This window comes from Gekko japonicus, unplaced genomic scaffold (genome assembly GCF_001447785.1).
Source record: "Gekko japonicus isolate JY-2015 unplaced genomic scaffold, Gekko_japonicus_V1.1 scaffold2529, whole genome shotgun sequence".
Classification (NCBI taxonomy): Eukaryota; Metazoa; Chordata; class Lepidosauria; order Squamata; family Gekkonidae; genus Gekko; species Gekko japonicus.
This window is the reverse complement of record NW_015169255.1, coordinates 210280-226412: the sequence shown is the minus strand read 5'-3', so window position 1 is coordinate 226412 and position 16133 is coordinate 210280. Positions and strand designations below refer to the sequence as shown.

The following is a 16133-nucleotide window of genomic DNA, read 5'->3' as shown; positions in this document are numbered from 1 at the left end:
AGTGGTGGGGCGGGGGGGGGCGCCTCAGCCGTCTCTCCTCCTTCTTCTTCTTCCCCAGCCAGGCCGCCGCCCCCCTGCGCTGCCGCCGCCATGTCCCTCTGCAGGGGCCAGCTGGGGGGTCCGCCGCCGGCCCGCCCCACCCCGGAGCGGGAGTGCAAGATCTGCTACGAGGCCTTCGACAGCCGCGCCGGGCGGCCCAAGCTGCTCTCCTGCCAGCACCGGGTGTGCGCCAGGTGCCTCTGCCGCATGGCCGACGTGGGCGACTCTCCCGGGCGCCTCAGCTGCCCCTTCTGCCGCCGGGAGACCCTCCTGCCCGAGAGGGACGTGGGCCGCCTGCAGGACGACGGGCGAGTGCTGGCCACCCTGCTGAGCGGCCGGGAGCGGGCCCGCCGGCCGGGGCGGCCGCCCCTCTCCCCGGAGGTGCTGCTGTGCCCGGGCGTCCTGGAGCCCTTTGGGGAGGGCCGGCACGGCTCCTCCGACTGCCTGGTCGTCACCCTGCTGGAGGTGCCCGAGGACCTGGCGGCGCCCGAGGGGGTGGGCCTCCTGGACGTGATGCGGCTCTACCGCCCGCCCAGCGTGGCCTCGCTGCCCTGCCCCGACCCCCTGGCCAAGTGCCAGGCCTGCAGCGCCTGCCCCGCTCTCCCCCGCCGCCTCCTCATGGGCCTCCTCTGCTTGCTCTACTTCAGCTCCCTGCCCCTGGGCATCTACCTCCTCCTGGTGGAGCGCCTCAGCCTGGGCATCGTCTTGGTGAGCCTCGTGCCCGCCACCCTCATCCTCTGCATCCTCTACAGTCTCTGCCAGTGCTTGCGCCACGAAATCCTCAACTTCCCCTCTTGAACTGCCCGGCGTGGGTCGGGGTCCCAAGGACTGGCCCCCGAGCTTCCTGCGAGGGGTTCTCTTGCCTGCTCCTCCTCCTGGCTCTGGCACCGGGGTCCCCCTGCGGCCGGCCCCAGGCCTCACTTTCCTCCATCCGTCCCTCACCGGAGCAGCTTTGAGCAGTGGCGCTTCCGGCACGGGCACCTCGGACTTGGGTGCCTGCTGACTTCAGCCGCAGAGGAGGGCCCGTGTGCCCCGCCGGCCTCCGGGAGAGAAGGGGGTCTGTTGCATTGCCTGTGAAGAAGGGATTTGTGACGCAACCGTGCGGCAGCCACGCATTCATGAGGTCCGGCAGCGTGGAGATTTGCTGCTGTCAAAATGTATACTGCCTTGCCATTGAGAGTTTGTGGCTTCGGCATCTACCGCATTCCTCCCTCCCTACATAAAGAAGCAGACCCACAAGTGCTCAAGTGTTCTTTGACGGGCTCATCCCAAACCTCAGACCATTGGTACGGATTCAGTACTCAGCACCAGCTCCACAAACTTTCCAAAGCGCTCCATGGAACCTCCATGTTCAGTGGCAGTACCCCCTCACCTTCACGCCACATCTGTGGGCCTCCTGGATGGATCTGCCGGAAGCAGGAACGCTGCCCTCTGCCTGTAGCACGGCGCATCTCAGGTGCTTGTGTTCTTGGCCGCATCACCCAGGGCTGCTGGCTCTGGCCAAGCCTCTGGAGCACAACGAAGAGGGTGCCCAGTGCTTCCCAGAAGCACCGCTGGCAGGATTGGAAATGCGTGGGCTGCTGGCGGCACCGGCTACGAATGGCAGAGAGGGGGCAGCACCAATCCAGAGTAAAAGCAGAGATTAAAAAATGGCGTGTGTGTGTGTGGGGGGGTGTATTTTATTTATTTATTTATTTATTTATTCAGGTATTTCTACCCCGCCCTACCCCGCGAGCGGGCTCAGGGCGGCTTACAAAGGCATAAGCCCATACATAAAATTTATAAAATCCGATAAAATCACAAATCACAACCAACATACTATTAATAATAATAAAGTGCTTTAAATTTCAAGATGGTCTGCAGTTGGCACCTGCAGGGAATTGCCCCTGCAGACTTTAATCATGATGGAATCATCCTGGTAATATAGTCCAAGCTAAACGGCTGGTCTTGCTGTCATATAGATGGCTATCAAGGACACTCCAACTTGGTGGTCTTTCCCTCGTTGGTGATGGTGGAAGTGGCGGCCCCTACGTAAAAGCCTGGTGGAAGAGCTCCGTCTTGCAGGCCCTGCGGAACTGCAAAAGATCCCGCAGGGCCCTGATCTCCTCCGGGAGCTCATTCCACCAGGTAGGGGCCGCCACTGAGAAGGATCTTGCCCTTGTCGCGGCATAGCGTATCTCTCGGGGGCCCGGAACCACTAAGCGACTCTTTTATTATATTCCACACAAAAATCCTAACTCATTTCACAATCTGCTTCGTCAGGGTGTCTAAAATATACGTGAAAGATTTATTTTTTTAAAAAACTAAAGCTACAAAGAGTGAAGAAGAGGAGGAGATTTTTATACCCCCCTTTTCTCTACCTTAAGGAGCCTCAGAGCAGCTTACAACTGCCTTCCCTTCCTCCCCCTGCAACAGGCACCCTATGAGGTAGGTGGGGCTGAGCGAGCTCTGAGAGAACTTGGACTGGCCCAAGGTCATCCAGCAGCAGGCTTCATGTGGACGAGGAGGTGTGGGGAATAAAACCCAACTCTCCAGAGGCTCCTAACCACTCCACCACACTGGCTCTCTTCAAGCAGACGGTGCAGTGCAATTTCAGAGCAAACTGAGCATGTAAAAAGTATTTCGGGGGGAGCTGTGTGATATTCTGGCCCTGACCTGGTCGGTTCTTGGGTGGCAGACCAGCAAGGAAGTCCAGGGTTGCTACACAGAGGCAGGCGACGGCCAACCACCTCTGTCTCTCGCCTTGACCTCGATGGCCCAGGCTAGCCTGGTCAGATCTCAGAACCTTAAGCAGGGTCCGCCCTGGTCAGTCCTTGGAGGAGAGACCAGCAAGAAGAAGAAGAAGAGATTGGGTTTACACCCCTCCCTTCACTACCCCCAAGGGAGTCAGAGCGGCTGACAAACGTCTTTCCCTTCCTTTCCCCTCCCCACAACAGACACCCTGTGAGGTGGGTGGGGCTGAGAGAGCTCTGACAGAAGCCGCTCTTTTTTTTCAAGAACAGCCCTGACTTGCCCAAGGTCATCCAGCCAGGTGCAAGTGGAGGAGTGGGGGAATCAAACCCGGTTCTCCCAGATTAGCATCCACGCACTTAACCACGACACCAACACTGGCCAGGGTTGCTACGCAGAGGCAGGCAATGGCAAACCCCATGTCCCTCTTTTGCCTTGAAAACTCTACAGGGATGCCGTACCTCAGCTGTGACTTATTTATTTATTTACCGATCTCATTTATACCGCGCCCTCCCCACAATGCGGGCTCAGGGCAGCTAACAATCTCCCTTATAAATAAAAGCCGAATGGTGGTGGCACTTCTCTAGAACATTCCACACTCTCCAAAATCAGTTCGCTCTCTGATCTGTCATTCAGAGGGTCTCCCTATCCACCGGCTGCTTTGCCTGAGTCCTGCCTCCAACATTCTAAACATTTTGCTCTTCCTCTCCCCTCCCATAGCCAGTCAGAACACAGAGGTTATTTGCATATGCAGCCTCATTGGCCTCTGTCTCAGAACACAGAGGTCGTTTGCATATGCGTCTTGATTGGCTTCTGCCTCTAACATTCTAAACAGTTTTCTGTTCTGAGGTAAAATGTGTCCAATCTCCAGGTGAGGGCTGGAGATCACTCAGAATTACAACTGCTTTCCAGATGGCAGAGATCAGTTCCCCTGGAGAAAATGGTGGGCTCTGTATCCTTATATGCTGCTGAGGTGGCCCCTGTATGACAGCCAATGTGACGTAGCACTCAGGGCTTCAGAGCACGGGAGAGGCTGCAGGTGTGTGGGGGGTGGAAAGCTGAAGAGTGAGGGAGAAATAAAGGTAGGTGGATGATTGGCTGGGAAGGAGATAGGGTTGCCAACTCCAGGTGGGAAGTTCCTGGAGAATTGAGGGATGGAGGCTGGAGAGAGTGAGGTTTCAGGAGGCATGGGACCTCGAATAGGTACAAAGCCATAGACTCCACCCTCCAAACCAACCATTCCCTTCTGGGGAACCATCATTGCCAATCTCCAGGTGAGGGCTGGAGATCACTCAAAATTACAACTGTTCTTTAGGTAGCAGAGATCAGTTCCTCTGGAGAAAATGGTGGACTCAGTATCATTATACCCTGCTGAGGTCGCCACAGCAAATTGACACTGAGTGTCCAAGGCTGGGGCACCCGCCCAGAGCCTCTTTCTACAGGCCGTTGTATTTATTTCCACAATGGGCCTTTTTCCTAGTCAAAGCATAAATACAATTAAAAGTCATAAAATCATATAAAAACAATTCCTTTACGGCTAATACAATTCCATTGTAGCCAGTACAGATTATAAAGTGCTGGTAATGGTCATTTAGTTATTCAAGATGGCTGACTGTCATGTCATTCTGCTCCTGATCTTCCTGCGGCACAGGCTAGGTGTCAAAACTGAGGGCCAGGGCTCTATAGTGGCGGAAGACCTCCGTCTTGCAGGCCCTGCGGAACTGTAAAAGATCCCGCAGGACCCTGATCTCTGGGAGCTCATTCCACCAGGATGGGGCCGCCACCGAGAAAGCCCTGGCAGTAGCGATCCTGGCATCTTTGAGGCCCGGGAGGGTCAATCGATTTTGAGACCCTGACCGTAGTGCTCTCTGGGGCACATATGGGGAAAGGCGGTCCCGCAGGAAGCATTTTCCACCACCAGGTAATGTTCTGACCCGTAGCAGGGGCTTTTCCACATAACAGGCGCACAAAGCAGACTAAAATGCCAACACATATTTCATAATTAAACGTATGAAAAAGCTACGAAGCTGCCTTACACACTGCTTCGGATCCTTGGTCCATCAAAGTCTGTACTCTCAACCCAGGCGGGCAGCAGCTCTCTCTCCAGGGTCTCAGGCAGCAAAGGTCTTTCGCATCACCCATGACCTGTTCCTCTTAGTTGGGGATGCTCATGAGCTCTCAAATTAACACGAAGTTCCCTAAATGTAAAGAACAGAGAATGTGACCAACCTGCAAAAACATGCGTCTTTAAGGATGGTTCACTGTAATAAGCTGTAGAAGCTGTAATAAGCTGTGAAACAGGTGGCCGGTGGTGTGAAGTGGAACATAGATTTTTGGAATGAGGAGGAACAGCAATGCAAGGCAAATCTTTTGAATAAAAAAGGCCCTCGTTTTGGAATGAAACATGGCCACTGCACGCAGATTACAGCCAGCATCCCTTGAGGCCAGATCCAGACCTAACCTCTTTCCTGACCTTGACAGATCGGTTTGCACTTTGCCACTTAACTATATAACCGACAGCCTCAGTAAGAGCATACTGTCTTTTTAAAAAGGATGTGTTTTTTTAAAATATCATGTTTTTTAAATTCTGCTGCATTTATTGGGAATGATGTAACCTGCTCTGAGCCTGAAAAGTATGCAGACGGAGAGTGATTTCAGCTAAGCATACCTTTATTTAGTTCGGAACAAAGACACTTGACCGGCTCGCAGGCCGGCTTATATTCGTTCAGAAAACCCGCCACCAAGCACACCTAAACACACACCCCACTCCCGATAGGCTATTTACACTAACCGAGAGACCTATTGGCCTTCCGGCTGGGGACCTAGCCCTTTCATTGGGCCTGGCTAGGATCCTACTGGCCCATTGTCTTTTGGCTTGAAGCTAGTGAGGTTTGTCCCTGGCCAGTCCGGGCATGTCCGGAAATGTCAGGGCTGGATACATTACAGAGCCCGTTATCAAGATGGGTGGAATATAAATACGAATAAATAAATAAAAAAATAAATGTCCAAACATTGGGATCAACGCTCCCTCTGAGCTGCGGAGTCTTGTGAGCAAAAATTCTACTTTGCGAGCTCCTGGCATTAAAGTTGTGAGCGAGCGATTTGGCTACTGCGTAAATTAGTTTGCTCCGGAGCCATCCTTCCTGAGCAAAGGCAAAAATGTGTGAGCCGGAGGCTTAAAAACTGAGCTAGCTCATACTAACTCAGCTTAGAGGGAACACTGGTTGGGGTATATTGGACCAGCTCCCTGGATATGATAAAAACCTACGGTTTGTTTTAAAAGAACTTCCTCTGGTACAAAGAGGTACATATTCTTACATCTACCTTTCTTTCCCACCTAATTCTGAGGATGCTGTTGATGGTCTGAACTGGTGCTCAGAGTCAGTACTGGGCTGGATAAGGGAGAAGAAGCTGGAACTTAGTCCTGGCAAGAGGGAGGTTCGCTGGGTTAGTAGAAAGGCAGACCAGGGACGTGCGATCTCTCCTGTTGTGGGTGGGGTTACACTCCCCTTGAAAAGCAGCCAGGTCCGCAGTTTGGGGGTGCCGCTTGACACGGCGTCCCTTTAGAAAACCAGGTGGCCGCAGGGGCTCGGAGACCTCTTGCAGCTGTGACCCAGCTTCAGCTGATGCATTGGTTCCTGGTTCCGCGAGATCCAGCCACTGCAATGCGAGCCTGAGTTACCTCTAGAGACTGTTTCAGTGCACTGTAATTGAAGAGCACTCAGGTGCTGCAGCTGGACTGCTGGTGGGAGCCCGCTATCAGGGTCACGCGACCTGAGGACAGTTGCAAAGGCTTCTGATCCCCTCCGGAGCCCAGTTCAACGTGTTGGTTTTGACCTTTAAGGCCCTACATAGCTGTGGACTGGAATATTAGAAGGACTCTTTTCTCCTCTGTGTTCCTGCCCAGGTATTAAGACCGCACAGAGACGCCCTCCTGAGAGGCCCTTTGGTCAAAGAAGCTCGTCTGGGGGGCACGTGAGCCTTTTCAGTGGCAGTCCCACAATTATGGAGCCCCCTTCCCCCGGGAGGTGCGCCTGGCCCCCTCACTTCCCATCTTTGGGAGGCAGCTGAAGGAGGTGTTATTTAGGACTGCATTTTACTCATTCCCATTTCTATCAATTGGCAGTCCTAACTGGAGATTCTAAGTTGCGCAGTCTCTTATGAGTCTTTATGATTATTTTATTTATACTGTTTTACTGTGAGTTTTTTTTTTGTAATTGTTGCTTGATCTACATTGGAAGTTGCCTTGAGTTCCACAAGGCAGAAAGGCAGCTAGTAAATGTTTTGAATAAAATAAATATTTACCCTGCATCCAGACGGTTTTACCAGGAGCCAGTTTAGCAAGGCTCCCTCAACATTTCCTTAAAAACAGTTATACCCCAACAGACATCTTTTTTTTGGGGGGGGGAGGTATTCAGAAATGCAGAGTCCTTGTGATGAGGTGTTACTGAAGAAGGATGCAGAACAGAACTGCAGATTTCAAACTTTTAGCTCCATGGGGGTTCACTGAGAATCTAGGGTTTTTTGCAACAATGTGTGATTGTAAATCACACTGCACACCAGCCTCCTGTTTTATGGCTTATTACAGTGGGAACATCCTTAGAGAAGGGTGTTTTGCATGCTGGTCATATTCTCTGTCCTTTAAACTTAGGGAACTTTATTGTTGATTTGAGTTCTGAAATATGTGTTCACAGTCTCTCTGTGTGTGGGCCTGCATTTGGATCCCTGGCCAGAAGCGCCAATGGTCACAGAAATCCCAAGAAAACGATATGCGAGAACCAGGTTGGCTTACAATAAACCATCAAACTTGCAGAAGTAGCAAGCTAACTTCAGTCCACAGGGTCTCAAAGATACACAGTGAAGCCAGCCAAAGCTCAAGACTCTTACCATTATGGAATTCACTGCCATAGGAGGTGGTGGCAGCTACAAGCATGGAGCAGAAGTCCATCAGTGGCTATTAGCCACAAGGTAGAGTTAGGAACTCTCGGGCTGGGGCAAGGGATGCTCTGTATTCTTGGTGCTTGAGGGGGGCAACAGTGGGAGGGCTTCTAGTGTCCTGGCCCCACTGGTGGACCTCCTGATGACCCCTGGTATTTTTGGCCACTGTGTGACACAGAGTGTTGCACTGGATGGGCCATCGGCCTGATCCAGCATTGGCTTCTCTTATTTTCTTATGTTCGAGGTACATGGCTAAAACTAAACATCTTATACCCGAATTGCTGGCTACAAGTCAAGAATCATAGAATGTCAGAATTGGAAGGGACCTTGCAGGTTATCTAATCCAACCCCCTGCACTCTACAGGAGCATAGTCTAAAGATAGCCCTAAAACATACCCGAAAGATGGTCATCCAGCCTCCGCTTGAAAACGTCCAGCGAAGGAGCATCCACCACCTCCCGAGGCAGTCTGTTCCACTGCTCAACCACTTTTACAGTTAGGAAGTTTCTCCCGATATTTAGCCGGTATCGACTCCCTTGTAATTTCCACCCATTAAATCTAGTCTTGCAATTCGGAGCAAGAGAGAATAGAGTGGAACTACCACCTCCCGTGATCTGGACACAATGCTTCTGTTAATGCATCCCAAGATTGCATTAGCTTTCTTTGCAGTCACATCATCACCAAAGTTACATCCCTAAATGCTGAGAGAAAAGCCAAGCCATATCTTGCCTCTGGCACTCAATAATGGAAGAAAACAAGTCAGGTTTCTAGATAAGAATTCAGGAGAGTGGGAATGAAAACAGTCTCTTGGGAGCGGCCTGCCGGCCATCCTCCCAAATTAGAAGTCAGAAACTAACAGAACTCCAAAATGGGGTTAAAGAGGCCATATAGCCTGTTATGTGAAAAAGCCTCTACTATCAGTCAGAACATTATATAGGTCCTAGAAAATATTTCTAATGTGCTCAATTCCCACTGAAATTGCACTGCTTTCTCTGCCTTCAGTGTTTATTCTTAGTAACTTTAAATTGTTTGTAATAAATCTGGTTTATGTATATTTTAGATCTCCTAATAAAATGACCTGCAAAACACATAGGGATCTCTGGGCAGAATACATTTTCTCCATAAGGTACAATCGTGTTTGGGGTATTTTTTGTATTTTTCATATGTGCATGTGTGTGCGCATGTGCGCACCTGGAAGTCATGACAATCTCTGGTGGTTGACCCCTACTGGGGGCCTGGGGGGTGTTCAGAGTGGTGGCTGAATCAAGCCTGCCCCCGCCTCCCGCCTGCTGGTATTCCAAGGAGGTCTCCCATCCAAGGACTTGCCAGAGTCGACCCTGCTGAGCTTCCGAGATCTGACGAGATCGGTTTTGGCTGACATTACAATCATTTTTCTCCTTCCCAGATTTGGCACAGGCTAGGAGTGTCTTTTGCCTTTGGCAACAAAATGCCCTGGATCTGTCCTGTGTTGAACACCTGACGCCACCTTCTACTGAATCAGACCTCCCCCCCCCCCCCCGGGGTCTATCAAAGTCAGTATTGCCTACTCAGACTGGCAGCGGCTCTCCTGGGGTCTCCAGTGGAGGTCTTTCACATCATCTGCTGCCAGGACTTTTCACTGGAGATGCTTCCAGGGATTGGGCCTGGGACCTTCTGCGTGCCAGGCAGAGGCTCTGCCACGGAGCCAGGGGGCCCCTCCCACTGTCAGCATTCAAGGTACGGCTGGAGGCAGAGAGGCAAAAGGAAGCAGGAAGGGAAACTCTCTCTTTGTAGGGAATGAAAGTGCAGTGGTGGGGCATGTGTGTGTCCTGGGTATGCAGATGGGGCCAAGGTCGAAGCTGCGAGGGCAGCTGTCCCTCCAGAGGCACCGTGGGCGCCAGGAGCAGCCGCCGAGTGTGACAAACAGACACAGCGGGTGAAGGGGCCAGCTCAGGACTTCGATGGTCAGGGCATGACCCCAGGGTCAGTCTCGCCTCTTGGGGTGACCACCCTGCCAGCCGCCAGGCCCTTTCCAGCTCCTCTCCTTCCCTTCTGCCCCGATGGCCAGTCTCTCAAGGCAGGTTGCTCACAAGCCCGTTGCAGAAGAAGAGGAAGAGATTGGATTTATACCCCACCCTTCACTACCCAAAGGAGTCACAGAGTGGCTTACAAACTCCTTTCCCTTCCCCTCCCCACAACAGACACCCCGTGAGGTAGGCAGGGCTGAGAGAGCTCTTGACAGAAAGTGCTCTTTTTCAAGAACAGCTCTTATCAGAGCTACGGCTTGCCCAAGGTCATCCAGCCAGGTGCGAGTGGAGGAGTGGGGAATCAAACCCCGTTCTCCCAGATTAGAGTCCGCGCACTTAACCACTGCACCAAACTGGGTCTGCCCAAGAAGAAAAGGAGAAGAGATTGGATTTATACCCCACCCTTCACTACCCAAAGGAGTCACAGAGTGGCTTACAAACTCCTTTCCCTTCCCCTCCCCACAACAGACATCCTGTGAGGCAGATGGAGCTGAGAGAGCTCTTGACAGAAAGTGCTCTTTTTCAAGAACAGCTCTTATCAGAAGTACAGCTTGCCCAAGATCATCCAGCCAGCTGCAAGTGGAAGAGTGGGGAATCAAACCTGGTTCTCCCAGATTAGAGTCCGCGCACTTAACCTCGACCCCAAACAGCAGAGGCAGTTGGTTTGGGGGCCTCTCGCCTCTGTAGTGGGACAGCCACATTGACAGAACCTTCCCCCCTGCCCCCCGGATGTTCTGTACAGTCGAGTTTAGCAATAAGCGGGCCCCGGACTCGCTCAGAGCTTTATTTTTGAGGGTCCGTTTGGCTCCTTCCGTCTTTGCATCCAAAGAGCACAGAAAAATGTTATTTTTGTTCCCAGTCTTGACGACTGGGCGACATTAAAAGCCTGCCTCTTGGTGACCTCTGGTGTCGGTCTCTTCCGTTGGCATTCTGGCTGCTGCACCGTCCCTGCTTCACAGGGTTCTGCCGTGGGCGAGGGGCATCATGTGCCGGTGATTCTCAGCTCTTCGTCACCCATTCTCCCCTGTGCGCGCAAGGCCCTGGGATGGATGCCAGAGACGAGGGAGGAGGGCTCTTGGAGGTTCCTGCTGCCATCCCTGGCAGTGCTGAAGGAGGGACTTCCCACTACCCTCCTCCTCCTCCTCCTCCTCCTCCTCTTTTTCTCCTGTGGCTGGAGAGAATGGGACAGCGGCACTGCAGAGGAGTGCAGGGGCGGGCTGGATTTTGGCTTATTGTATTAAGCCCTTGGCGATCATAAAAAGTTAAGAAGCACCGTTAATATCCGGGTTAAAATTAACTACTAATCAGTAATAAAAAGAAAGATAAAACAGGTTCAATCACCGCCAGGTAGCCTCCCCCTTAGACCTAATCTTAGATGCTGCTGAAGCAAACAGGGAAACTCTATCGCACAGATAAGCACCATTATCTGAGAGCAGGAACGCAAAATCCTCCCAGTTTCTGGGTATGCTTGCAGACCCGATAGGATTCCTGCTAAAAATCTCTCTCTTGGAGTGCTGTATAGCGGACAGTAGAGCATGTAGTGAGGAAGATCCTCCACCTCTGGCAAGCCACAAGTGCAGAGACATTGCTCTTTTGGAGTACGCGAATAACGGCCAGCCAAAAGAGCTGTTTGCAGAGTTTGGCGACCTAAGTAAGATCGCACCGGCGGACTGACAAAGTTTCTATCATGGAATCTGGGGGGGGGGGTGCAATAAGTCTTACAATTTTGACTTCTTATCATTTTTGTATGGCTATAACACACTTTGCTTACAGGAAACTTGGATACAGAGCTCTGACTTCCCTGTTATTCAAGGATAGAGGTTATTTTCCGTCCCTGTGACTAAAACACATTCGAAGGGGCGGGGAAGTGGAGGGCTGGTTACTTTGGTCTCAGTGGAGCTGAAGGTTGACAATCAAGTCCTAGAAAGTAACTGCCCTAAACATATTCAAACTCTACTCATTAAGGGAGCTCATTTTAAAAGTGTTTTATGCGTTAATGTATATATTCCTCCAAGGGGCCCACTAGGGCAGGAGAAGGGGAAATCTCTTAGCAGATACGCCAGACTTGTTCATGTCCCGATTTCCTAAGGCTCCAAGCACCCTTCCCCACAGGACGGCCACAGGATAAGGTGCGGCGACCCTCGTCTCCTCTCTGTCGACTGCATTAGGTCAGGAGGCACAGTAAACAATGCACACAGAATATTAACACAGATTTAACAAGAATAGCCAATAAAATGGAGGCCTTGCCATTTAAATGCAAAGGGTTGGCTCCTACCAGGAAAACTGGGAGCCGTCCACCCCCAGCGTGGCTTTCTTGATTACTTATTTAGAACATCCATGAGCTGCCTTCCTCCTCTGCAGAACTCGAGGCAGTTTACGATTCTAAACAAAACATCACAACGCAATAAAAATAACAGTGATAAAACCCATTAAAAAGTCACAATTTAAAAACACCAGTTAGGACTGCCAAGAGTAAAAGCTAAATCAACCAAACCAACACAGATGTAAGGCCATCTTCAGCTGCCTCCTGAAGACGGACAGGTAGGGGGGAGGGGGCCGGGTGCACCTCCCCGGGGAGGTGGTTCCATAGTTTGGCACAGCACCCACGGAGGACCCAGGACTCCCAGCGTGGCTGCTCCTGTGGCCCAAAAGGAGGCTTTCCTTCCGCTTTTACCAGCAGAAAGACAATCCAAAATTGGCAATAAACTAATTAGACCAGGGGTGTCGAACTCATCTGTTATGAGGGCCGGATCTGACATAAAGGAGACCTTGCTGGTCCGGGCCATGCGTGTCATAAAATGTAATGCCAGGTAGCGGAGATATAAACTTCATAAAGGACACAAACACAAAGGGGTTTTTTTTGCTCAAACTAAAAACATGCTTAAAACGTTAGCACTCTTGCAATATTTTATTTAAAAGTCTTTGACACCTCTTGCTCTGAATTATTGCATCAAGATGTCTGTGCTGTTGCAAACTTGAGTATGCTGTTCAAGTGCGTATCTGTAAGCTGCAAACCTACTTTTGATTTATTGACATCCATCACAGAAATCTCATGCTCAGAGTTCTGACTCTAGGACCCAGGGGAAAACATGAAATGGCTGAGCGATTGAGAGGGTCTGGCAAAGCAAGTGATGATCCAGCAGCAGCAGCAGCAGAACTGGAAGCAGGAGACGGCCAGTTCCACTGCAGGCCTGATGGAAGCCCTCTTGGGGCCTGATCCGACCCCCGGGCTGCACGTTTGACACCTCTGAATTAGACTCTCTACACGCACCATATTCTCTGAGCATAAGCGATCATAAGTATCATCATGCCCCTGTATAAATCGGTGGTGCAACCTCATTTGGAGTACTGTGTACAGTTCTGGTCACCACACCTCAAAAAGGATATTGTAGCATTGGAAAAAGTACAGAAAAGAGCAACGAGATTGATAAAAGGGTTGGAACACTTTCCCTATGAAGAAAGGTTAAAGTGCTTGCAATGCTTTAGCTTGGAGAAACGACGGCCGAGGGGTGACATGATTGAGGTTTATAAGATAATGCATGGGATAGAGCAGGTTGAGAAAGAAGTTCTTTTCTCCCTTTCTCACAAGACAAGAACTCCTTGTGGGCACTCAATGAAACTGCTGAGCAGTCGGGTTAGAACAGATAAGAGGAAGTCCTTAAGAACATAAGAACATAAGAGATGCCAATGTTGGATCAGGCCAAAGGCCCATCCAGTCCAACACTCTGTATCCCACAGTGGCCAGAAATACCAGTGCCATCAGGAGGTCCACCAGTGGGGCCAGGACATTAGAAGCCATCCCACTGTTGACCCCCCCAAGCACCAAGATGACAGAGCATCACTTGCCCCAGAGTCCCTATCTATACCTTGTGGCTAATAGCCACTGATGGACCTCTGCTCCATATGCTTATCTAATTCCCTTTTGAAGCCGTCCATGCTTGTAGCACCCACCACTTCCTGTGGCAGTGAATTCCAAGTGTTAATCACTCTTTGGGTGAAGAAGTACTTCCTTTTATCCGTTCTAACCCGACCTTCTTCACCCAAAGAATGATTAACACGTGGAACTCACTGCCACAGGAGGTGGCGGTGGCTACAAGCATGGATGGCTTCAAGAGGGAATTAGATAAACATCTGGAGCAGAGGTCCATCATTGTCTATTAGCCACAAGGTATAGAGAGGAACTCTCAGTCTGGGGCAAGGGATGCTCTGTATTCTTGGTGCTTGGGGGGGGGGGACAGTGGGAGGGCTTCTAGTCTCCTGGCTCCACTGCTGGACCTCCTGGTGGCCCCTGGTATTTCTGGCCACTGTGTGACACAGAGTGTTGGACTGGATGGGCCACTGGCCTGATCCAACATTGGCTTCTCTTATGCTCTTATGTTTTTATTTGATGCCTCCGATTCCCAAGGGGCTGCTGTGTCTGACCATGCCTGTAAGAAATGAGGAGAAATCTTGCCCCCCCCCCAACTCCCAGCAAGGCAGCAGGCCTGACCCAAACCGGCCTCAGCCACAGCTCCTGTGGAACTGGATCGTCCTTAAGTGCAGCAACCCTCCGGCCGATCCAAGTCTCGCCAATCTGAACATTTCCGCCTGCTAATCGTGCCATTCATTTTAACCCATCTGACCATCTTTGAACAGGCCATGAGCACTTGGTGTCAGCACCCCACAGCAGCAGATCTCAGCTCCAGAGTTGGTTTCAGTGCCCAGGCTGGGCCTCGAGGGATGCCCAACGGGTGCCCACGTGAGTGCCAAGGGCTTCTTCCTTCCCCACTGAGTGGCCACAAGCACCTCACAAGCACCCACCAGTGGGGGACGAAATCACCTCTTTATTTAATTTACAGTCCGTCCCCCGCAGGGCAGACTCCAGAGTGCCGGATCAATGCAGTCCAACGGACGGACGAGACACCTAATAGGCCATGGAACAGGCTGAGGATTACAGCAATCCGATGTGTTAAACAGTGCGGAAAATGGCATTACGTAAGTAGAAACAGTGCAGTGAGAGCAGAGCAAGACACCCAGCAAACCGATCACACGTCCTCCCGTACCCAGCGGGATCGTTCTGCTCCCTGTATTAAAGCACCTTCCTCAGACCCATCCCTTAGGATACAGCCCTGTTGGCTTTATAGAAATATGGAAGGAGGAGGAGGAGGAAGAGATTGGATTTATACCCCGCCCTTCACTCGGAGTCTCAGAGCGGCTTACAAACTCCTTCCTCTCCCCACAACAGACACCCTGTGAGGCAGGTGGGGCTGAGAGAGCTCTTGACAGAAACTGCTCTTTTTCATCAAGGACCGCTGTGCCAGAGCTTGTGACTGACCCAAGGTCACATCAGCAGGTGCAAGTGGAGGAGTGGGAATCAAACCCGGTTCTCCCAGATTAGAGTCCGCACACTTAACCACGACACTAAATAAGAGAATCACAACTCCAAAGCCCCAAATACAAAAGAAAAAGCAAGCTACATGCAAGCGCTATACAGCATCAATGCTCAAAACACATGGGGGGGGGGAACTTTATAGTGCTGATATCATCAAACCATGTATAAGTGACAATGATACAAAGAAGGGGGTCAAAAATGTGATCTTCGCTATCATACTTTATGATGAATGATACTTGGAAGACATCCTACTGTTTCATGAGGTCCTGTTCAGATGAAGCCAGTCCAAACTGATTTGTATTCTGGAAAACCTCATCAACCTGCTCTTTTTTGGACTTCCTTTCCTTCTTCTTTGTATCACTGTCATTTATACAAGTGGTTAAGACACTGAACTGCAGGCTGGAAGGTCGGTAGGTCAGTAGTTCGAGACCCGAGTGTGCTGCGTGACAGAGTGAGCTCCCGTCTCTGGTCCCAGCCCCTGCCAGCCTAGCAGTTCGAAAGCAAGAAATTGCAAGTAGATAAATAGGTACCACTCCGGTGGGAAAGTAACAGTGTTCCGTGTGCCTCGGCATCTAGTCATGCTGGCCACATGACCATGGAAACGTCTTTGGACAGCGCTGACTCTTCAGCTTGGAAACGGAGATAAGCACTGCAACCCTAGAGTCGGACTCGACTGGCTTTCGAGCAGGGGAAACCTTTACCTTTACCTTTATCATCAGCACTATAAAGTTTTTTCCCCCCATGTGTTTTGAGCATTGATTCTGTATAGTGCTTGCATACAGCTTGCTTTTTCTTTTGTATTTTGGGGCTTTATAGAAATGCCCTCCCATGCAATTCTGCTCTACACAGTTTGCAGAATGACAGAAGTGTGGTGGGAGACCCTCCTCGGCCAGGCCAAGTCCAAAGGAATGCCCCGCCCCCCCCCCGCCCCCTGTGCAGGCTGGAGGCCTGAAACCTCCACGTCCGGCCCTTAGGGCATCAGGAGGAACAGGCAGGAGATGCTCCAAAGGTGAGCGAGCCCCGAAAAGGAAGCTGCGGTGCCCCCGCCCA

General features: G+C 51.2%; 1 protein-coding gene across 1 annotated transcript; it reads left to right on the top strand.

Moving 5' to 3' along the window:
• Positions 1-90: 90 nt before the first annotated feature.
• LOC107114897 (E3 ubiquitin-protein ligase RNF182-like) lies at positions 91-967 on the top strand. The gene has a single exon (XM_015416502.1). It carries the CDS (start codon positions 91-93, stop codon positions 835-837), a length of 747 nt encoding a protein of 248 aa, XP_015271988.1. The 3' UTR covers positions 838-967.
• The last annotated feature ends 15166 nt before the right edge of the window (positions 968-16133 follow it).